The sequence below is a fragment of the Manis javanica genome, chromosome 6 (genome assembly GCF_040802235.1).
Source record: "Manis javanica isolate MJ-LG chromosome 6, MJ_LKY, whole genome shotgun sequence".
Taxonomy (NCBI): Eukaryota; Metazoa; Chordata; class Mammalia; order Pholidota; family Manidae; genus Manis; species Manis javanica.
Genome location: NC_133161.1, coordinates 4767781 through 4791687, shown reverse-complemented (window position 1 = coordinate 4791687; position 23907 = coordinate 4767781). Strand labels below are relative to the sequence as shown.

Genomic DNA, 23907 nt, shown 5'->3' with positions numbered 1-23907 from the left:
AGTGATGGTTCTAAACCTATACGTATATAACTACCTCTCCTTGCAGATGAGGATTTTAACTATACAGATGAGAATTTGTTCGGGGATTTTTCAAATATGGATTTAATGTTATTGCCAGTAAAAACTTGGGCAATCAGAGAAACGTACCAGATGTCAGGAATAAGAAGTATGTTCCTCCTAATTTTTTTCAAGTGAGGTATAATTGACATATAACATGATTTGTTATTTGTACGTATTGCAAAATGATCGCCACAATAAGTCTAGTTAACATCTGTCACCATACATAGTTACAAAAAATTTTGTCTTGTGATGACAACTTTTGAGATCTACTTTCTTTATAACTTTGGAATATGCAATAGAGTATTATTAACTATAGTCCCCATGTTGTACATTACATCCCCATGATGTATTTACTTTATAACTGAAAGTTTGCACCTTTTGACCCTCTTCATCTATTTGCCCACCCCTGTTCTCCTCTGTATCTATGAGCTTGGGTTTTTTAGGCCTGTTTTAGGTTTTTTAGACTCCACGTTTAAGTGAGATCATACAGTGTTTGTCTTTATCCTTCTGACTTATTTCCCTTAGCATAATGCCCTCAAGGCCCATCCATATTGTTGCAAATGGCAAGTCTTCATTCTTTTTTATGGCTGGATAATATTCCCTTGAATGTATGTACTACCTTTTATTTATCCATTCATCCGGCAGGGAACACTTAGGTTGTTTCCACATCTTGGCTACTGAAATAATGCAGCAATGAACATGGGAGTGCAAATATCTTTTCAAGCAAATATTTTTATTTGGATAAATACACAGGAGTGGAAATGAAATGCTGGGTCATATGCTAGTTCTATTTTAAATTTTTTGAGGAACCTCCATACTGTTTTCCACAGTGGTTGCACCAATTTACATTCCCACCAATAGTGCACAAGGGTTCCCTTTTCTTCACATTCCCACCAACACTTTTTATTTCTTGTCTTTTTTATATTAGTGTAACTCCCAGGGAAAATATTTTCCCAGCCTGGGTCAAATTACCTTTGAAACCAAAATCATTCATGGGAGAAATCTGTTTATTGCTTACAAGCAGTTGTCCACTTCTGCTCACCTGTGCCTCTTACAACCTGGCTGCAAAAAGGGACCCCACCCAACCTCTCCGGTCCAGATATGCCCTTGTTCCCCCATGTAATCACCTATTGTATGGAGATGGACTACTTCTCTCCACCCCTTGGAAACACTTGTTGATATGGAGGTGCACTAAGGCTGGATGAGAAATTCTGGAAATATTGCAATTTTACCCACAATTAGCATTCTAACAGACGTGAGGTGATATCTCATCATGGTTTTGATTTGCATTTCCCTAATGATAACTGATGCTGAGCATCTTTTCATGTGTCTGTTGGCCATCTGTGTGTCTTCTTTGGAAAAATGTCTATTCAGGTCCTCTATTCATTTTTTAATCATATTGTTTGGGGTTGGGGTTTTTTCTTTGTGTAAGTTCTTTATGTATTTTAGATATGTAACCCTTGTCAGATGTATCATTTGCAATTACCCTCTCCCATTCTGTAGGTTGCCTTTTCATTTTGTTGATGGTGTCCTTTGCTGTGCAGAAGTGTTTTAGTTTGATGTCCCATTTGTTTATTTTTGTTTCATTGCCTTTGCTTTTGGGGTCAGATCCAAAACTTCATTGCCAAGGCTGATATTAAGGAGTTTACCACTACATTTTCTTTTAGGAGTTTTATGATGTCAGGTCTTACATTCAAATATGTAATCCATTTTGAGTTAATTTTTGAGTATGGTTTAAGAAAGTGATCCAGTTTCATTCTTTTGTGCATGGCTGTCCAATTTTCTCAAAACCATTTATTAAAGAAACTGTCCTTTCCTCATTGTATATTCTTGGCTCCTTTGTTGTAAATTAACTGACCATATATGTGTGGATTTATTCCTGGGCTGTTTATTCTGTTCCATTGATCTATGTGTCTAGTTTTTATGCTGATACTGTTTTGATTACTATAGCTTTAAATAAGGATTTGTGATGCCTCCAGCTTTGTTCTTCTTTATCAGTATTGCTTTGGCTATTGGGTCTTTTGTAGTTCCATACAAAGTTTAGGATTGTTTGTTCTATTTCTTTTTAAATGCCATGGGGATTTTTATATGGATTGCATTGAATCTGTAGATGGTTTTAGGTAGTGTGGACATTTTAACAATATTAATTCTTCTAATCCATGAACATGGAATAGTTTTCCACTTACTTGTGTCCTCTTCAGTTTCTGTCATTAATGTCTTATGGTTTTCAGTGTATGGGTCTAAAAATAAATAAGGTCTAATTTTTAAAATAAACAGTTACTAACCAGGTTTTAATTTTATTATATTAGTTTTGTAATAAAGGTTCCTGTTTTAGGACTTGAAGTCAGAAATGTCAAGAGCCTATTTCAAAATTCTAGAGCTTGTAGTATAAAGAATATTTTCCTCATTAGCACAGAATGTGTTCTAGAAGTTTTTAAGAACTGAGTCACCCACAAGGACTTTTTATTAAATCACCAATAAAGACTTTTAGCCAAAAGGTGGTTTATTCCTGATACAAAATGCTTTAGACAGCTACCAATTGTTTCTTCAAAGTTTGCTTTTTTACATTGTTCTTCAATCATTTATGTTAGTGCCATTTTTTAAACTTGTGGTAAACTATACATAACAAGCATAAAATTTACCATGTTAGCTATTTTTAACTGTGCAGTTCAGTGGCATTAAGCACATTCACTTTTTTATACAACCATCAAGACCATCATCTCCAGATTATTTTCATCTTCCCCAACAGAAGCTCTATGCTCATAAACATTAACTTCCCATTTTTCTCTCCCTCCAGTCCCAAGGCAACCATCATTCAACTTTGTCTCTGTAAATTTTAACTACTCTAGGTACCTCATAAAAGTGGAATCATGAAATATTTGCCCCTTGGTATCTGGCTTATTTCACTTTGCATAATGTCCTCACAGTTCATTCATGCAGCCTGAATGTGTTAATGCCTGTTTAATGTCTTTCAGGTTCTGACGGTTTCTACCCAAAGAGGGCTATTAGTCTCCCTCCACTGAGAGTACTTAAATTAAGGATTATAGGCATCTTCCAGTAATACAAAAACCAAGTTCCAGGAAACAGTAAAAAATGGGGCCCACTTAGTCTTATTGCAACTTTTGTGCAACACAAATATTTAAAGCCACAAATATGAGAATCAGTAGTTTCCAGGTAGCTAAATATCACTTAAGATATGGCACACTTGAGAGCTATAGTGTTTGCACGTGATGATACAATCTATCTGGGTCATAATAAAAGAAAAAGAATTTAGATTTATTCAAACAATAGAACTTGGTATGAATTTAAGCAAGGACAACTTTTTTTCTCAATTGAATATTGAACTACCACAAAGGAAGGTCAATCCTTTTTAATGCCTATAAGTCATGAATTTCTATCCTCCTAAATGTCATTTCTTCCTCCTAAATCTCATTGTTTTTTACTAAAGTGTAGTTGATATACAATCTTATTTTGGTTTCAAGTATACAACACAGTGGTTCAACAGTTACCCATTTATTAAATCATTGCCCCAACTACTATAGTTACTATCTGTTAACACAAAAAGATGTTACAGAACCATTGGCTATATTCTCCATGCTGCACTTCCATCCCCATGACCACCTTATATTATGATTGAGATTTTTGTGCTTCTTTATACCCCTCACCCTCACCCCAACCTCTCCCCCATGATCTTTATACCCCTCACCCTCACCCCAACCTCTCCCCCAACCTCTCCTCTATGTGTCTACTGCTATTTTGTTTATTTTGTTTTGTTTTTCGATTCCACAAATAAGTGAAATCATATGTTACTGTCTTTCTCTGCCTGGCTTATTTCACTGAGCATAATACCCTCTAGCTCCATCCAGGTTGTTGCAAATAGCAGGGTTTCTTTCTTTTTTATGGCTGAATAATATTCCATTGTATATAAGTACATCTCTTTATCCATTCATCTACTGTCGGACACTTAGGTTGCTTCCATAACTTGGCTATTGTAAATAATGTAGCAATAAACATAGGGGTGCATATATTTTTTTCAAACCTGGGCTTTGTTTTATTCAGGTAAATTCCGAGAATTGGAATTACTGGATCAAATGGTAATTCTATTTTTCACTTTTTGAGAAATCTCAATACTGCTTTCACAGTGGCTGCACCAATTTACATTCCCACCAACAGTGTAGGAGGGTTCTCTTTTCTCCACATCCTCGCCAACACTTTTTATTTCTTGTCTGTTGGATAGTGACCATACTAACTGGTCGGAGGTGTTAGACCAGTTTTGATTTTGTAGTTTTGATTTACGTCTCCCTGATGATTAGCGATGTGGAGCATCTTTTCGTATTTCTGTTGGCCATCTATACTTCTTCTTTGGAAAAATGTCTGTTCAGGTTCTCTGTTCATTTTTTAATCAGGTTATTGGTTTTTTTAATGTTGAGTCATGTGAGTTCTTTATATATTTTGGTTGTTAACCCCTTGTTGGATAGATTCTTCCATACTGTCGGTTGCGTTTTTCTTCTGTTGATGGTATCCTTTGCTGTACAGAGCTTTTTAGTTTGATGTAGTCCCACTTGTTCATTTTTTATTTTGTTTCCTTTGCCTGGAGATGTGTGTCCAGAAAAAATTCGCTCATGCTTATGTTCAAGAGATTTTTTCTAGGTTTTCTTCTAAGAGTTTTATAAAGGTTTCATGTCTTACACTTAGGTCTTTGATCCATTTTGAGTTGACTTTATGTGTGGAGTTAGACAACAATCCAGTTTCATTCTCCTGCATGTAGCTGTCCAGTTTTGCCAACACCAGTTGTTGAAGAGGCTGTCATTTCCCCCATTGTATGTCCATAACTCCTTTATTGTGTATTAATTGACCATATATACTTGGGTTTGTATCTGGGCTTTCTAGTCTGTTCCATTGGTCTGTGGGTCTGTTCTTGTACAAGACAATGGGTCAAATTATCTTGATTACTGTGGTTTTGTAGTAGAGCTTGAAGTTTGGGAGCATAACCCCCCAGCTTTATTCTTCCTTCTCAGGATTGCTTTGGCTATTTGGGGTCTTCTGTGGTTCCATATGAATTTTAGAACTATTTGCTCTCGTTTGTTGAAGAATGCTTTTGGTATTTTGATAGGGATTGCATTGAATCTGTACATTGCTTTAGGCAGGATGGCTATTTTGACAATATTAATTCTTCCTATCCATGAGCATGGGATGTGTTTCCATTTATTGGTATCTTCTTTAATTTCTCTCATGATGTCTTATAGTTTTTAGGGTATAGGTCTTTCACTTTCTTGGTTAAGTTTATTCCTAGGTATTTTATTCTTTTTGATGCAATTGTGAATGGAATTGTTTTCCTGATTTCTCTTTCTGCTAGTTCATCATTAGTATATAGGAATGCAACAGATTTCTGTGTATTAATTTTTTATCCTGTAACTTTGCTGAATTCAGATATTAGATCTAGTAGTTTTGGAGTGGATTATTAAGGGATTTTTATGTACAATATCATGTCATCTGCAAACAGTGATAGTTTAACTTCTTCTTTGCCAATCTGGATGCCTTTTATTTCTTTGGGTTGTCTGCTTGCCATGGGTAGGACCTCCAGAGCTATGCTGAGTAAAAGTGGGGCGAGTGGGCATCCTTGTCTTTTTCCTGATCTTAAAGGAAAAGCTTTCAGCTTCCCACTATTAAGTATGATGTTGGCTATGGGTTTGTCATATATGGCATTTATTATGTTGAGGTACTTGCCCTCTATACCATTTTGTTGAGAGTTTTTATCATGAATGGATGTTGAATTTTGTCAAATGCTTTTTCAGCATCTATGGAGATGATCATGTGGTTTTTGTCCTTCTTTTTGTTGATGTGGTGGATGATGTTGATGGATTTTTGAATGTTGTACCATCCTTGCATCCCTGGGTTGAGTCTCACTTGATCATGATGGATGATCTTTTTGATGTATTTTTGAATTCGATTTGCTAATATTTTGTTGAGGATTTTTGCATCTATGTTCATCAGGAATATCGGTCTGTAATTTTCTTTTTTTTGTGGTGTCTTTGCCTGGTTTTGATATTAGAGTGATGCTGGTCTCATAGAATGAGTTTGGAAGTATTCCCTCCTCTTCTGCTTTTTGGAAAACTTTAAGGAGGATAGGTATTAGGTATTCACTCAATATTTGATAAAATTCAGTGAGTAAATTTACTGAGTAAATGTGGGGAGAGTGGTGAAGCCATCTGGTCCAGGAGTTTTGTTCTTAGGTACTTTTTTGATTACCAGTTCAACTTTGTTGCTGGTAATTGGTCTATTCACATTTTCTGTTTCTCCCTGGGTCAGCCTTGAAAGGTTGTATTGTTCTAGAAAATTGTCCATTTCTTCTAGGTTATCCAATTTGTTAGCATATAATTTTTCATAGTATTCTCTCATAAGTCTTTGTATTTCTGTGGTGTCCATAGTGATTTTTCCTTTCTCGTTTCTGATTCTGTTTATGTGTGTTGACTCTCTTTTTTTCTTAATACGTTTGGCTAAGGGTTTATCTATTTTGTTTATTTCCTCAAAGAACCAGGTCCTGCTTTCATTGATTCTTCATATTGTTTTATTCTTCTCAATTTTATTTATTTATACTCTAATCTTTATTATGTACCTCCTTCTACTGGCTTTGGGCCTCATTTGTCCTTCTTTTTCTAGTTTTGTTAATGGTGAGTTTAGACTGCTCATATGGGATTGTTTTTTCCTGAGGTAGGCCTGTATTGCAGTATAGTTCCCTTTTAACACAGCCTTCCCTGCATCCCACATATTTTGCGGTGTTGAATTATTGTTGACATTTATCTCCATATATTGCTTGATCTCTGTTTTTATTTGGTCATTGATCCATTGCTTATTTAGGATCATGTTGTTAAGCCTCCAAGTGTTTGTAGTATTTTTTATTTTCTTTGCATAATGTATTTCTAGTTTCATACCTTTGTAGTTGAGAAGCTGGTTGGTAAAATTTCGATCTTTCTGAACTTACGGAGGCTCTTTTTGTGGCCTCATGTATGATCTATTTTGGAAAATGTTCCATGTGTACTTGAGAAGAATGTGTATCCTGCTGCTTTTGGGCGTAGAGTTCTGTAGATGCCTATTAGGTCCATCTGTTCTTTGTGTTGTTCAGTGCCTCTGTGTCCTTACTTATTTTCTGTCTGGTTGATCTGTCCTTTGGATGAGTGTTGTGTTGAAGTCTGCTAAAATGAATGCATTGCATTCTATTTTCCCCTTCAATTCTGTTAGTATTTGTTTTACATATATGTAGCTGCACCTGTATTGGGTGCATAGATATTTAATGGTTATATCCTCTTGTTGGACTGAGCCCTTTATCATTATGTAGTGTCCTTCTTTGTCTCTTGTGACTTTCTTTGTTTTGAAGTCTATTTTGTCTGATACAAGTACTGCAACTTCTGCTTTTTTCTCTCTATTATTTGCATGAAATATCTTTTTCCATCCCTGTACTTTCAGTCTGTGTATGTCTTTGGGTTTGAAGTGAGTCTCTTGTAGGCAGCATATAGATGGGTCTTTTTTTTTTATCCATTCAATGACTCTATGTCTTTTGATTGGTGCATTCAGACCATTTACATTTAGGGTGATTATCGATAGGTATTTACTTATTGCCATTACAGGCTTTAGATTTCTGATCACCAAAGGTTCATGGGTAACTTTCTTACTATCTAACTGTCTAACTTAACTCACTTAGTATGCTATTACAAACACAATCTAAAGGTTCTTTTTTTCCCCTCCTTCTCCATTCTTTATATATTAGGTATCATATTCTATACTCTTTGTCTACCCCTTGACTGATTTTGAGGGTAGTTGATTTAATTTTGCATCTGCTTAGTAATTAATTGTTCTACTTTCTTTACTATGGTTTTAGTTCCTCTGGTGACATCTATTTAGCCTTAGGAGCACTTCCATCTATAGCAGTCCTTCCAAAATACACTGTAGAGATGGTTTGTGGGAGGTAAATTCTCTCAGCGTTTGCTTATTGGAAAATCGTTTAATCCCTCCTTCAAATTTAAATGATAATATTGCTGGGTAGAGTATTCTTGGTTTGAGGCCCTTCTGTTTCATTGTGTTAAATACATCATGTCACTCCCTTCTGGCCTGTAAGGTTTCTGCTGAGAAGTCTGATGATAGCCTGATGGGTTTTCCTTTGTATGTGGTCTTATTTCTTTCTCTGGCTGCTTTTAATAGTCTGTCCTTATCCTTGATCTTTGCCATTTTATTATTATATGTTTTGGTGTTGTCTTCCTTGGGTCCCTTGTGTTGGGAGATCTGTGCACCTCCATGGCTGGAGAGACTATCTCCTTCCCCAAACTTGGAAAGTTTCCAGCAATTATCTCCTCAAAGACACTTTCTATCCCTTTTTCTCTCTTCTTCTTCTGGTACCCCTTTAATAAAAATATTGTTCTGATTGAATTGGTCACAGAGTTCTCTCAATATTCTTCATTCCTAGAGATCCTTTTTTCTCTCTGTGCCTCAGCTTCTTTGTATTCTTCTTCACTGATTTCTATTCCATTTACTATCTCCTCTACTGTCCCTAATCTGCTTTTAAATCCCTCCATTGTATGTTTCATTTCTGATACTGTATTCTGTAATGATTGAATTTCTGTCCAGAATTCTTCCCTGAGTTCTTGAATATTTTTCTGTACCTCCATGAGCATGTTTATGATTTTTATTTTGAAATCTCTTTCAGGAAGATTGATGAGTTCAGTTTCACTTGGTCCTTTTTCTGGTGTTTGTGGGATTTTGGGTTGAACCAGGTTCCTTTGATGTTTCATATTTGTATGTGGTGCCCTCTAGTGCCCAAAAGCTGTACTCTCTGGAGGTGCTTAGCCTCTGGAGTGATCTCAGGGGTTGCAGGGGAGCAGCCCTGGTGCCTTGGGGTAGGAAAGAGCTGTTTCCTGTTTCCTGGCTGCTATGCCTGTCTCCACTGCCAGAACCAGTGGGCGGAGCACACAGGTGTAAGCCTCTATGGTTTGTGTTTGTAGCTGCTGTAGGCAGGGCTTCCCTCTGGCTGCCCAGGGCAGCAGCTGTCAGTTTGTGAGCCAAGTGCAGGCCAGCTGGGAGGAAGATGCAGCAGGCTGCATATTACAGTGTGGGGCTTTATAGGTGCATAGTGAGGCAGGGTAATGGAGCGCCTGAAGCTCCTGAAAGTTCCCAGCCTGTTGGACAGAGTGTGCCTGAACAATTTTGTCCACCTTTTCTTTCTCCTGAGTAGTGAGCTCTGTACAATCCTTGCCCCTTCATCAGTCCCCTCACTGTTAGAAAGTCTCTCAGACTGCCCACCTTTCTTTTGTCCCAGAGCAGCCAGATGCGGATCCATTTTCCACAAGCAGCTGGAATCTCAGTGGCTCTAGGTATTCCACCTGTCTTAGCTTCCCAAACCCACTAATCTTCAGAGCACCATGCAACACAGGTTTGCTCTCCCAGAGCAGATCTCCAGGGCTGGGTGTTCAGCATTCCTAAGCTTCCACTCTCTCCCTGCTCCATTTCTCTTCCTGCCACCAATGAGCAGGGGTGGGGGGAAAGGCTTGGGTCCCACCAGATCATGGCTTTGGTAGGTTACCCTGTTCCATGAGGTCTCCTCTTTCGTGCAGGTATGTGCAGTGTGGCGCAGCCTTCTTTCCTGTTGCTCTTTCAGGACTAGTTGTATTAATTATATTTTCATATTATATGTGGTTTTGTGAGGAGGCCTCTCATGCTGCTATTTTTAATCCTCTCTTAGCTTTTCAATTTTGAAATAATTTCAGGCTTACAAAGTTATTGTGAAAATATTTCAAAGAATTCTTGTACGGCTTTCTCTTAGATTCCCCAAACGTTAACATTTTCCACACTCTCAGAACCAGAATAATTAACAAAATCACAAAATTAACATGAATACAATGCCATTGGCTGATCCACACACATTATTCAAATGTTATATTTGCCTCACTAGTGTCCTTTTTCTGGAAAGACCTAATCCAGGACCAAAGATTACATGCAGTGTTCTCATGACCTTGGTTTCCTTTTATGTGAAACTGTTTCTACATCTTCACTTTCATAACTGTGACACTTTTCAGGAAAAAAAAAAATGTATCCAGTTATTGTCTAGAATGTTTCTCAGTTTGGGTTTGAAGTTTCTTCATGATCAAATTTGCATCTTGCTTTTTTGGTAGGAATACCAGAGAAGTCAGACTGTATACTTCTCAGAGCATCATGTTAGGAGGCACATCATGTCCATTTGTCCCATTACTGGTGAAGTCACTGATGGAGAATTACTTTTGATCACTTGATTAAAAGAGCAGCTGTCATATTTCTGCACTGTAAAATTACTAGTAATCCTTTTGTTCTTAAGTGTGCCAATTTCCTTTAAATGTTAATTACAGAAAACCTGGAAAATATAAAAATCAGAAAAGGGACAAGCACAAATGCCCACCATAGTACCTCTTGTTCTTCTGTCTTAATGCATAAGGTATAACCTATCTTGTCCCTACCCATTGCAGAGATCATTACTATTGACACTAAGGTGTGTCCTTCCAGAATTTATAAACACATGTATTTTTAAACAAACAATAAACATACAGAATAATCATGTACATTTTTATGAAAATGGGCTTTATTTTTTATATTGTTCCACAAGATGCCTTTTTAAAAATTTAACATATGGAGAACATTTTCAAAGAATTACACACAAAATTTGCCTCATTAGTTTTAACAATTGAGATCAGTTATTCACTATGTAAATGTACAATTGCCCTGCAAGAAAATTCTTATGTTTCCAATTTTAATAAACACCCTTGTATACATGTATTTTTTAAACATTCATATCAATATTTATGGAGGAATGATTTTTGGAATGAGATTACTCAGTCATAGGATTTTTTACCATAAATTTGTTTTACTTCCCTGGAATTTTATAAATGAAATTTACTCAACATAATTATTTTGAATTTCAATCATTTCAATGCAGGGAGTTCATTCCTTTTATTTCTGAGTAGTACTCCACTGTATGGCTATACTTCAGTGTATTTACCATTTTTTTATTGATGCACTGTTTCCAGTTTTTGTCTGTTACAAATAAAGTTGATGTAAATATTCTTATACAGATTTTGTATGGCCACATGCTTTTTTCCCTTTGTGTAAATACTTAAAAGTGGAATGGCTAAATCTTAGGTATATCTTTAACTTTTTAAGAAACCCACTTCCCCCAGTAGTTGTACCATTTTACATTCTCACCAGCAATGGATGAGATTTCCAGTACTTCCACATCTTTGGCAGTAGTTGGGATGGCCAGTATTTTTAATTTTAGCTATTTTAATAGGTGTCCAGTGGTATCTCATTAGGGTTTAATTTGCATTTTCCTGATGACTAATGATGCTGTGCATATTTCATGTGTTCATTATATACAGAATTTACTCTATTAAAGTTAAAATATTTTGCCCATTTTAAAATTGGATTGTCTTATTATTGAGTTTTGAGAATTCTTTATATATTCTGGGTATAGATCTTTATCAGATATACAATTGCACAGATTTTTCTCCTAGGCTATGGCTTATTTTTTCATTCTCCTAACAGTGCCTTTTGAAAAGCAAATTTTGATAGAGACCAATTTATCCATTTAAAAATTTTTTTATTTCATTTTTGCCTAACCCAGGATCACTAAGATTTCATCAGATTTTCTATGTAAAGGGGCATTTCATCTGCAAATAAAAGACACTTTGACTTCTTCCTTTCCAGTCTGGATGCCTTTCTTTTTCTTACCTTATTGCACTGGCTAAAACTTCCAATACAATGTTGAATAGGTGTGGTGAAAGTGGACAACCTGGCTGTGTTCTTGATCTGAACACTCAGCCTTTCACCAGGAAGTATAATGTTATTGTACTTAGGCTTTTTTATAGATGTTCTTTTTCAGGTTGAGGAAATTTCCTTCTATTCCTAGTTTGCTGAGAGTTTTTTCATCAAAAAATGAATGTTGGATTTTGTCACATCCTTTTCTATATATTTTGAGACAGTGTAGATTTTCTTCTTTAGTTTGTAAAGATGGCCAATTCCATTGATTTTTTAATGTTAAGCCAAGCTCATATTTCTGAAATACTGTCACTTAGTCATGACATGTTATCTTTTTTATATATTGTTGAATTTGATTTGCTGAAATTTTGTTTGGAATTTTACATCAGTGTTCATGAGGGCTTTTGATCTATATTTTTCTTTAATGTCCATGTCTGATTTTATTATCAAAATAATGTTGGCGATGTAGAATGAGTTGGGAATTGTGCTTTTAGTATTTAATAATTCTATTTCAATTTAGTATTTATATATTTGTATATTTTAGTATTTAAGTTTTTTAATGTTTGTGCTTGACTTTTGATAGTTTTGATCACATTGAGGACTTTTCTTTCTGTTTTCTCATTTGATGCTTTTTACCTATTTTTTTTATTAATGTTCCTTTTACTTTCCTTTCTTAAAAAACAATTCTTTTCATTGGTGTGTCACATGAATGCCAGTGCGCGCTGACTGGCCAAAGCTACATCAACTGGGAATGGGTTCATTTTGATTTGGGATTTTATTTTAATCAGAAATGGCTGCCAAGTTTTATCAAATGATTTCTCAGGACTGAATTAGCGTGATTATATGGTTTTCCTCCTTCAAACTGTTATTTTATGTTGAGCCATCCTTACGTTTCTGAAATAAACTTACCTTAGCTATACTATTCTTTTAAAATGCTGCTTTAATTTGCCAATATTTTGTTTATTTTGATCTTATGAATGAGATTAATCTATATCAGTGTTTCTTAAATTGATATCTATGTATATAGTCTCAGAGATCACCCAGTAAGCATGAGAATTTTAAGATTTTGTGTTCCCATTTTTATGTTATATTTAAAAATTAGTATGTGTATATATGGGATGATAGCCTTACTATTGTCACTTAATTTCAGAAAGTAATGGAAAGAGCAGTGGTAGATTTAATAGATAAATGATATAAATGTCAAACAGAGGCAGACCTAACACATAAATTATGTTATGCCAAATTACTTTACAGTATATTATACCAACAAAGTTGGGTTTTTTAAACAATATTTCAAATACCAAAAATAGTGATAGGATATTTGAGCAGTTGAATAATACATAATAGTACAGGATAGTCAAATTGAAAGGAATTTCCCTGTAAAAGGCAGTTCAGAGGTTGTGAGTGGTGATTACTTTTAGCAAACACACAACCCAATATTAAAATTAGTTTATTAATTGGAATTTAACTGTCTTTAACTGTATTTCAGTTAAAATAAAAAAAAGTTAATAAAAAAGCTGTTTGACTTACAGCTGTATAAGAGCTCATAGACATAAGCTAATTCTACCTAATTTTCTGTTTGTGTATGCATACCTAGGAAACGGTAATTTAAATCAACTCTGGAGGCTTAGGTCTTAATTTCTCTTCAAAAGAAGCCTGTTCATGATTCAAGTTGAAGAAACCCTGGTTATGGTTTTCTTTTTTATTCTACCTTCATCAAAATCTGACATCAGATTAATACTGGCTTCATAAAATGAATTTAGATATTTCCATATATCTCTATGCTTCATATTATAATGAAATTATATAATTATCTATCCTTGTTTGAAATAGAACTTGTCTGGTAATTAGGAATCTCCAGTCCATCTTTTCATGGTAGACATTGAAAAATGATCAGTTTCATCTAAGGTTATTTATTGTTCTGCCCAGGCTTTCTACTTCTAGGATCTACTTAGGACATTCTATTTCAATAAAAATCCATTTCACCCATTTTTCAACTTTTTTTTGACATAAAGTCACACATCATATTTTAATCATTGTTTTATCTTCTCTGGTACCATATCTTCTTTCTCATTCTTACTGCACATCTTCTCTCTTCTTAAACCTGTTAGGGGTTGGTTTACAGTTGTATTTCAAAAACCCACTTTTGGTTATTTATATTTACCAATTTTCTTTTTTGTCTTTTAATTAATTTCTAGCTTCCATTATTGGTTCTTTTTTCTTTCTTTTGGTTCATTTGTTTTCTTTTTACCAGTTTATAAGGTTAAATAGTTTGATTATTTTATCTCTTTCCCATATAATAATATTTACAATAATTCATTTTATTCTGATTAGGATTTTAGCTGTGTATTTTAGGTTTTAACAAGATATGCTCTCATCTTTGTTAATCTCCAAATAATTTGCAGTTCTTATTTTCCTCTTTGATTCAAGAGAATTATTTGGAAAAATAGGTTTCTTGAGATTGGATTTAGATAAATGAATAACTGTTTACAAATTACTTTGTCAGCTATCTCCATGTTTTTCTAAAATGCTTGAAAGATGATCATTTTATCATTTTAAGACCCTTCCAACTCCAAGTTGGGGTCTGCAGCCCCGAGAACTTGTTAGCCATGCTGACTGCCAGCCCCTCCCCCAGACGTACTTGACCTGACTGAAGATCCAACAGGGAGCCCGGGTGACCTTTATGCACATCAAACCCTGACATCCTTCCGCTGGTTTGGTAGGGCTCTTGTAACAAAGCACAGTAAACTGGGGGGCTTACGCAACAGCAATGTGACGCCCCCCGGGGCTGGAGGTGCAGGCAGTATTGGTTCTTCTGAGGCTGTGAGGGGGGATCGGACACCACCTCCCTCTTTGGCTTGCTGTCCCTCCCCGTGTCTCTTCGCACCACCTTCCCTCTGTAAGTGTCTGTCTCCGTGTCCTAATTTTCCCTTTTTATGAGGACAGTCTCATTGGGTTAGGGCCACCTCAGTGCCATCTCACTCATCACATATGTAATGACCCCATTTCCAAATAAGGTCACATTCTGAAGTGCTGGGACTTAGGATTCAACATATGAATTTGGGAGGAGACACAATTCACCCCATAATAGTCGTGCTTTACACTATACTGTTGATAATCTGTACAATCAGCAAAGAACAGGTTAGCTAACCGGGGATAACCAAAGCAGGCCTTGTGCAAACTACTTTTACTCTGAAAAAACACTAATAGGTCAGAAAAAAATTTCTGTATAGAAAGACCACAGCAATATCTATCAATCAATTTTAGAGAGACCCATATACACTGGGGTTCTCTTAGGGGTGTACAGTGTCCTCGCCTGACATTGTCCAGGCTCCTTGGCTGTCGAAGTCTCATTCCTCTGGGGGGGTCTCCGTCTGCCTACAGTTTTCTTAAAATTATACACACAGGACTGAGCATAAGAGTAGAGGTGAGATCTGAGGAGTACAAGTCCACCTGGACCATCAGCTCATTCCATTATCTCATTCTCCATGTTATCCTTCCACGACCTCAATCTCACTCCGCCTTTCTCATCTACTTCCCCTTTGAGAACTCAATGACCTTACTGGGATTTAAACCTTTGGATCATTTTCCTACGTGTTTTTGGAAAGCCACCCTCGATGTTTCAGACCCGTGTGCAGATGGCAGTTGCCGCCCCGCTTCTCGGGCCTTTTCTTGTTTCCATCCTCTCTCACATTCTCATTCCTTCAAGCGTAACTCCTTCTACTTGGCAGGCATATCTTCGCCTAGTCTTGGATAAAAATGGTGACCAGGAGAAGCCCTCTTCTTCCATGAGAACATCAATTCATGAATGTGCTGAAGGTCTGCCCGGGACACCTGTAGGACTGCCACCAGCAGCCCCTTCCCGGCCTTCCCTACCCAGTCCCCTTGCGCATGGCTGCAGTGGGGACAGTGACTTTGTATCTTGACACCACCCTCTGACCCTGCTCCACCAGCCCGGGGATGGACACCGGAGCCACCCTGGGCCGATGAATCCTTTCCTGTGAATCTGTGAAGAGGAAGTCTTCCCAGTCTCTCCTTGGAGCCGCAAACTGGGAGATGTCCCGACAGCCACATTTCCCGCTCTGTGGGGCAAAGAGGCGGAGACAAGCCAGGTCGCAAAGGGAGAGTGAGTCATGTGATAAGCCCTGTGTGTATATACACGCGTACTACCCGACAGGCACCGTGCTGAGCATTTTACACTAACTCATTGACTTCTCCCAACCTGTGAGGTAAATTGAGGTAAATTTCTACCACTATTATTATTATTCCTAGATGTAAGACAAGGGCAGAAATGGAGAGTGTCCAGGTAGCTTTCAAGTTTCTGGTTCCAGTTGTTCTTGAAGACTCGGCTGCGTGCCCGTCACTGGGTGTCCTGTGAGGCGATCGGGATCCCTTACGACATGCCCCCCTTTGTTCCTCTTGTACTAGCTCCAACAGGTTCATCATTTCCAATCAAAATAATTCAAAATAAAACCAGATAATGTAGCAATCCAAACGGTAACAGCTACTAGCCAATACTGCTTGAATTCAGCTATTTTTCTCTTATATGTACAAAAAATAATAAAAATTGTCAAATCCTTGGAAGAAATCTAATTACATCACATCTGCTCCATTTCTTTGTTCAACAGACTACACAGATCCAAGAGTAAAGCACAGGTTTCTTTTGAAGATAATACAATAAAGTTAATTGGAACCTCTCAATGTATATACGTTTATTACTCATTCTTGTAATAGAAACTAAAAATAGGTGTAATTTATATTTATGCTATGTTCAGAACAGGACTATCAAAACAGAGTCTCAGGAAAGAGCAATTATCACTGACATTAATTAGTAGGGAATGATATAGAAAAGACTAGGATAGTATCAGAAGTTAAATAGATTTTTTTATCTTAAGTTTTATATTTTAAAATGTACTGTCACCTTATCATATTCATCAGTTAAAGGAATAAAGAGGGAAAAAAAGCAAATAAGGAAAAGTGTTTGAATAAGACCCTGAGACATCTAAGACTTTGAGCTGAATCGTTTTCTTATTATTTTTGCAGGTATCTTCAAAAACCTTACCCAGCCAGTCTCCCTGCCGCCAGCATTGTCATTTGCTTCCACAATGAAGAATTTCATGCCTTGTTTCAGACACGATCCAGCATCATGTACCTCACTCCACACCGTATCCTTGAAGAAATTATCTTAGCAGGACCACATGAGCGAATTTGGTAAGAAAGGGCGCTAATCATCTATCTAATCTACTAGGAAGGTGGTGCTCTCTCTGATGCCACTTGAGGTATTTTACCCAAAGAGCATATTTTGGTGTGTGTTGGGGTGGGCACTTTGCTTGGCGCTATTGGCTCAATGGTGAGGGCGTCAGAGCTGGTCCCTGTCCTTGTGGTGTTGGGCTAATGGGATGGTTAGTTCTTGCACAAGGCAACCACATAGTCTTTAGATGATGTTGACAAACACCAATGATGCTCAGGAAGAAGTGACATGTAAACTAAGGGTGGAGGGTGAGTTGGAGTTGTCTAGATGGGCAGGAAGGGAAAAGTGTTTTAGGCAGAGGAATAGCATTGCCAAGGCTAAGAGGCAAGAACAAACATGGTGAGATTGGATTAATTCTGCATTATTTGTAGTTTATGTATTATGAGTTATAAGTTTACGTGTGAGTATAATGTTGGCATAGAACCAGAGATATAAAAAAGCAAAACACATGCTTGTGAAGGGCATGGTTTGGATTTTATCTGGAGAAAATGGGGAGCTATTACAGGCTTAATGCAGGGGAATGATGTGGTCCAGGTACTTTACCTGGAAGAATTCTAATCAGACCAACTGTAGAGGGGTGCTTATTCCTATGTGCTCACTGGTTTTAAAGAGGTGAGATCACTAATGCAAAATCTATTAACTGTACTTATTTGTCTACTTTACAACTTAATTACGAAACCTGAGGCAAGCCAAGACCACCCAGATCAATGAAAAACATGTTGGAGTCTGCAAGTCCCTGTGCAGTGCATTTCCCATGGAATCGATTTGTCAGTATTAGAGAAGTTTCCTACCTAGAAGTTTACCTTTTCCACTGCAAGTCTGGGGACGAAAAAGAGGAGAAGTAGTGGGAAGAACAGGCAGGGGGAGAGAGGAAGGCACCCCAGGAGGACCCCCGACAGGGAGGGGACTCTGGCCGCCTTAACTCAAAGGCGGAAAGTGACTCAAGCTAATGTCAGCTGCTCTTAGGAATTTCACACACCTGGCCAGCCCTTCTATATGACATCATTTCTGTGGGGGCCACCCGTACTGGAGGGGTAGAGAGCTGTTTATTTCTAGTCCTGTGCATGGGAGGGAACGTGGAGTGATGGCCAGATTCCTTATTTCATCAGCAGCCACATGCTGGGCAAGAAGCCCCCGGTAAAGCCAGGCGCAGGGGACAGGGTGGGACCTTCTGCCAGACTGTGGCGTTCTCACTTCTTGCCCAAAATGACCAGGGCCCTGCGCGGAGAGACAGTTCCGAGAATACCGTAGGCACCTCCCCCGCCCTTCAGGACCACACCCTGCGTTCAGAGACTCACCCCACGACAAGCGCAGACTCGCTGCCGGCATCAGGGCGATTGCGGCTGCTGACCACACGGGGGTGCTGCCAGACCGACACCCGGACTCCTCCCTGCTCAAGGCCACCTGGTCTGTGGCGATCTCCCCCGAGCCTCCAGGGGCTTAGTCTCCGACCCACACCGGAGCGCAAACCCAGGAAGCGCAGGAACTGGGGTGTCTGGGATCTGGTGGAGCTCGGGGCTCTGCTTTTCATTGGTAGTCATGTCCCGTGCTCTCTGAGAACGTTTTTGGGCTGCGGCTTGTCTTTCTCTGCTGACACCAGTAGGCACTGAAGAGGGACTCCCCAGGGAGGGCAGTAAGCGTGGGGCCCCAGGGCTCTGCCCCCAAGGAGTCACAGGGTAAGAGATCCCGCCTTCTGCCAAGGTGACAGTGAACCTGCTTGCATTGTTCCCCAGCCTCGTCATCCAGATTCCAAGGACCTAGGAGTTCAGACCTCTGAGACACCTGCATCCATCTTACTGGAGCCCAGCTTCCTTTACTGGCGGATACCACCCTCCGAATACTGATTGACACTTAGGCACCAGGCTCTGCAGGCATTGCCTCTCCTCACTGTTCTACGAGAAACATGGTGGACACCCCTTTTCCCCAGTGAGGAAACTGAGACTCTAGGGGTTTGAAAATTTGCCTGCCAAGTTAGATGCACTGTTGTTAGCAGTGAAATCAGATTGCTCCAAAGCACCATAGCTCATTCCTTTTCTATTCAAATTTTAATAATGGTTTAGGAAAACAGAGGCATTCCACTAGAAACATAGAAGAATATTTATACTTGTTTTCAATGCTGAATCACTTCTGTGGAATGGCATGATTTGGGGGACTCAATTAAATTGTGATAGATTAAGTTCTGTAGTAATAGTTTATAAATCATCAAGTGTTGGACTTTTTTTCTACATGATTTGAAAGAAAAACTAGACCATCACCTGGAAATTTTTCGGGGAAAGATTAAGTTAATAAGAAACAAAAAGAGAGAGGGCTTGATTCGAGCAAGGATGATGGGAGTGTCTCTCGCTTCAGGTATGGACATTTCCTTTGGGCCATGGCACAGTGTCCGTGTCACAGAGATCTTCTTGCCATGCAGAAAGCACCCTCCTGGAGACCCGCCATGTCTCCACGGGCACAGAACGTATGCTTGTGTTCCAATCATACGGGTCTTTGACCTTCTGTCTCCACGTATTCTACTTCAGGTGAAATTCTACCAGGTGAAATGCTGTTTTTTTCACATAGAAGGCATTCTGTTGCAGGGGCCATAATATCATCCCTGTTACAGGATGAGTTGCCCCACATACAACTCTGAGATGGAGTTGTACGTGCAGGGAGCCCCATGGGGGCTCTTGGGAGCCGTGTCTGTGAGGGGGTCAGGAAACCAGACTTTATGAGGACAGCAAAGCTGTGGAGCAGCTGCCGTCCCTGAGGAAACTGTACCTGGGTGGGCCTCCGGGATGAATGCAAAGAGGACGAGTTTACTGGGAGGAATGTCCATGAGGGATAAAGGGGCGGATGAAGAGCATGGACCAGAGCGTCTGGTCTGACATTTGTGAAGGGAGAGGGGGACGCAGGAGGTTTGCCTCAGAAGGGCCTTAGTCTGCTGTGTGGCTCTCAGGCTTGGTGGGGCTGGTGGGGAGCCCCAAGCAAAGGAGCCCTGCCCTGGGCTTGAATGGCCTGCCTCCCGTTCTCCCTCCATTGTGCTTAGCCACTGGCTGGGAGTCCCCTGGGGACAGCATGGCCTTGGTGTGAATACTGCAGCAGGTCGCAAAGATTCGGAAGCTGTCAGACCTGCTTCTCAGAGCAGGTTCTCTTGAGGGTGAGCTGAGCTGCCCCCAAAAACGATGCAGAGAGGCCCTGTAGGGAGGCGAGGGGACCAGCCGTGGATGAGGATGGCCCCGCCTGAGAGGAGGGGCAAGGCGGCCCCCGTCCTCTGTCCAGGGCACTTCCTGGGGAGGGACTCGCCTGTGAGCCAGGAGCAGTTGGTACTGCCGGGAGAATGGGTCTGGATGGGGATCTGAGCAGTCAGCTACCAAGCTTCCTGGAAACCTGAGGATCAGTGAGTCACTGCAGAATATTAACCTAGAACCAAAGGAGACAGGTCATGTTTAAGGGCGTTTCATCAGACCGTGCTGCGATCTCATGAGATGTCACACCTCCTGATTGAGTAGAAGGCCAAATAAAAACAAAATTCAATTCTCTTTTTCTATATTGACCTTATCAAGTGAGACATTTTATTTAACTACACAGATAATATATATTCATTGTCTAAAACACAACACAAGCCATGAACACAGCATTACTATACATATGTGTGTGTGTGTGTGTGTGTGTGTGTGTGTGTGTGTGTGTGTATTTTGGAACTTTTCCTATGACAGTACTTAAGGCTTACCTCAGTTTTCACTGCTGCACAGTATGGTTTTCTAGATGAATTCCATATCAAGGATTGCCATAATTTGATTAGCCATTTTCATTTGTTACTATTACTCAAAAAAAAAAAAGCTATACTGGCGATTCTTGTACATACATCTTTGTGCAAATGTGTGCTTGTACCTAAGGGATAAATAGCTAACAGTGGAATTGCTAGGCAAAAGGGAATTCTTATTTAAAATTTTGAAGGATATTGACAAATTGTCCTAAAAAAGACTGTTCCAACTGGGAGTTCCATTGCAGGGCGCAGGAATATCGCCAAACATTCCCAGGTTTGCCAAAGTTGGTTGAAAATTACATCCTTTCTTTTCTTGTCATTTCCTTGTTTACTAGCATTGTAGAATATTTTTTTCATATTACAGGTTTTCCTGTAATTTTGTCTGTTCATATCCTTTGTCAGTTTTTTGATCGGGCTGTCTTTTTGATACTGATTCAACAATGTCCTTTGCGATCCGGATCCTGTATTTTATGCATTGAGAATATCACTCCCCAGTGTATGGCTTATCTTCCCATCTTTGTTGATGGTGTCTTATGTTGAACTGAAGTCTTCAAGTTCACAAAAGTAAATCCATCTCCTCTCACTGAGCACAGAGCTAGACTGAGCTGTCAGTAGGAATGGCCTTGTGACTACCTTTTAAACATATGATACAAGTGCAAGTAATACGTGCCAGGATATAACTGTATTTCCTGATCAAGGCTTTTAGGAAGTTGGTTCATCCTCCCCATACTTTATTTCCCCTTCTGGCTGACAAGGGTGGAATGGCTGCTGTGATTTTGGAGGCCATGGCTGGAAGATGGAAGGGCCTCCATCAGCCTGTGCCCCTGAGTGACCCTACGGAGGAGAGAGTCTCTCCTCAACCAGGAACACCTGCGTCGGACTGCTAAATGAGTGGAATAAACTTCTCTTACATTTGAGTTGCTATGCATTTTGGAGTCTTATTACAATAGCAACTAGCATTAGCTTAAATAATAAGATAAATTTGTCAGTATTTTTCTTTGTGATTTTTGTATTTTGTGTAAGAAATCCTTCCTTACTCCGAGATCGTGGTGATGCTCTATACTTTTAAAAATTTTGCTTTTTACCTGGCATTGATTAATGTACTTTGAATGATTGTTTGGGGAATGGTGTAAGGTAGACATCTAATGTCATTTTTCCCCTTATGGATCACCAGGTGTCCCCCGCCATCCACTGAATAGCTCTTCCTCTGTAGATTGCATCGCCACTTCCAACACTTACTACTATACATTCCTGGGTTGATTTCCAGCGTCTCTGTTTTGCTTCAGTATTGTATTTGTATATTTCTAGGCTAATCATATCCTCTCTTGATTACTATAGCTTGATAAGAAGTGTTTGTATCTGGTGGGACAAGTATTTCCACTTCATTCTGCAAACTTGTCTTAACTAGGATTATTTTAATAAATTCAGGAAAAATCTATTGAGATTTTCATTGGAATTGCACTGAGCTTACAGATTAAAATGAGGGGGAATTTACATGTTTTTTGGGATGTCTTCTGATCCTTTCATTTATTCTGATCTACTTTTTATGTTCTTTCAGTAGTGCATTGTCATTTTCTCCATAGATACCATGTGCAAAGATTTATTCCTGTCTATCTTGATTTTTTTGTGTGTTTTTTAAAGTTGTGATTTGAGATCTTCCTGTTGCATTTTCTAATTGTTATTGATTTATAGAATGAGATACTTCTGTATATCTGATTTTATAAATAGAAACCTCCATAAACATTCTTCATTGTTAAAGGTCAGTTGGTAGCGTCTCTTGCATTTTTCTATCAACTGAAAGTAGACAGGTTTCCGTATTCCTTTCTCATGCTAAACCAAAGTGCAGATAGTAGAGCAGGCATCCTTTCCCTGATCCTGACTTTAGTGGGAACAATTCTGAATTTTCGCTTAAATTTTATGTTTACCATTATTAGTTCCCCAGGGCTGTCATAACAAAGTGCCACAAACTAAGTGGCTTAAAACAACAGAAATATTGCCTCTCAGTTCTGGAGACTAGGGGTCCAAAATCAAGGTATCAGCAGGTGCTGTCTGTGAAAGCTGTAGCAGAGCATCTCTCCTTGTGGGTCCCTAGCTGCTGGTGGTGGCTGTCAATCACTGGCTTACAACTGTGGCATCACTCACATGGCTTGTCCCTGTGTCTGTCTGTGTCCAACTCTCCCTCTCCTTATACAGGCACCAGTCATACGGCCCACCCACCCCACTATGACCTCATCCCAGTCAGTTATATCTGTCATGACTCCATCTCCAAATAAAGTCAGTTCTGAGGTACTGGCGTTAGGACTTGAATAGAGCTTTTTGGGGGACACGATCCAACCCATGATACTACCATAGAGTTTGCTTTGTTTTGGTCTGTTTTTTAAGAAGAAGCAAGGAGTCTTATTTTTAAATTTTTTATTTTGAAAATTTTTGAATGCACGGAACTCATAAACCCTCCCCAAGCCTAGATGTTGGTTTATTTATTACAGTACCGGCTCCACACAGGAATATACTTGCCCCTCTCTCCCCCACCCACATACACACATCTATGTTCAAAAGTAAATTGGTGTATAATTTTTTTTGTACTGTTATTTTATAATGAATTGTATGGTTTTTCCTCTTTTCCTTTTTGCCGAATGTCTATATAAGACAGTTCATCTGTGTTTGGGAAGTTATGTAAAATTGGCCTATAAACTGTCCAGGCACTGGTATCTTATTTGGTTTCCTCTTTGATTCAGTTATTTTTTAAGGAGTGAATTTCAAAATTTCCAAACATAGGGATTTTTAAAAAATTGTCTTTTAACTGTTGTATAGTGGTTAGAATCTGTGGTGTGTTTTGTTGAGATTTTCCTTGTGTCTTAAAGCTGGGTCAACTTGTCAAAACTTCTATATGTACTTAAAAAGAATGTAATTTTTCTTTTTGATTGTAGGTTCTAGCTGTATCTCATTTTGTTCATATAGTCTATATTCTTATCCATCTAATTTGACTAGATTTATACATTTCTGACAGAGTTATACTAACATCTTCAACTGTGGTTGTGGGTCCGTCCATCCATTTCTCCTTGTCATTTTGTCGTCTTGC

At 38.8% G+C, this 23907-nt stretch overlaps 1 protein-coding gene across 1 annotated transcript in view; it reads left to right on the top strand.

The window, feature by feature from the left end:
* Positions 1-23907, top strand: part of GALNTL5 (polypeptide N-acetylgalactosaminyltransferase like 5) — a 54160-nt gene that overhangs the window by 2268 nt on the left and 27985 nt on the right. The window contains 4 exon segments of the mRNA XM_073239851.1: positions 73-166; positions 16876-17023; positions 17025-17043; positions 19310-19432. Of these exon segments, the coding sequence (XP_073095952.1) occupies positions 73-166; positions 16876-17023; positions 17025-17043; positions 19310-19432 (384 nt within the window).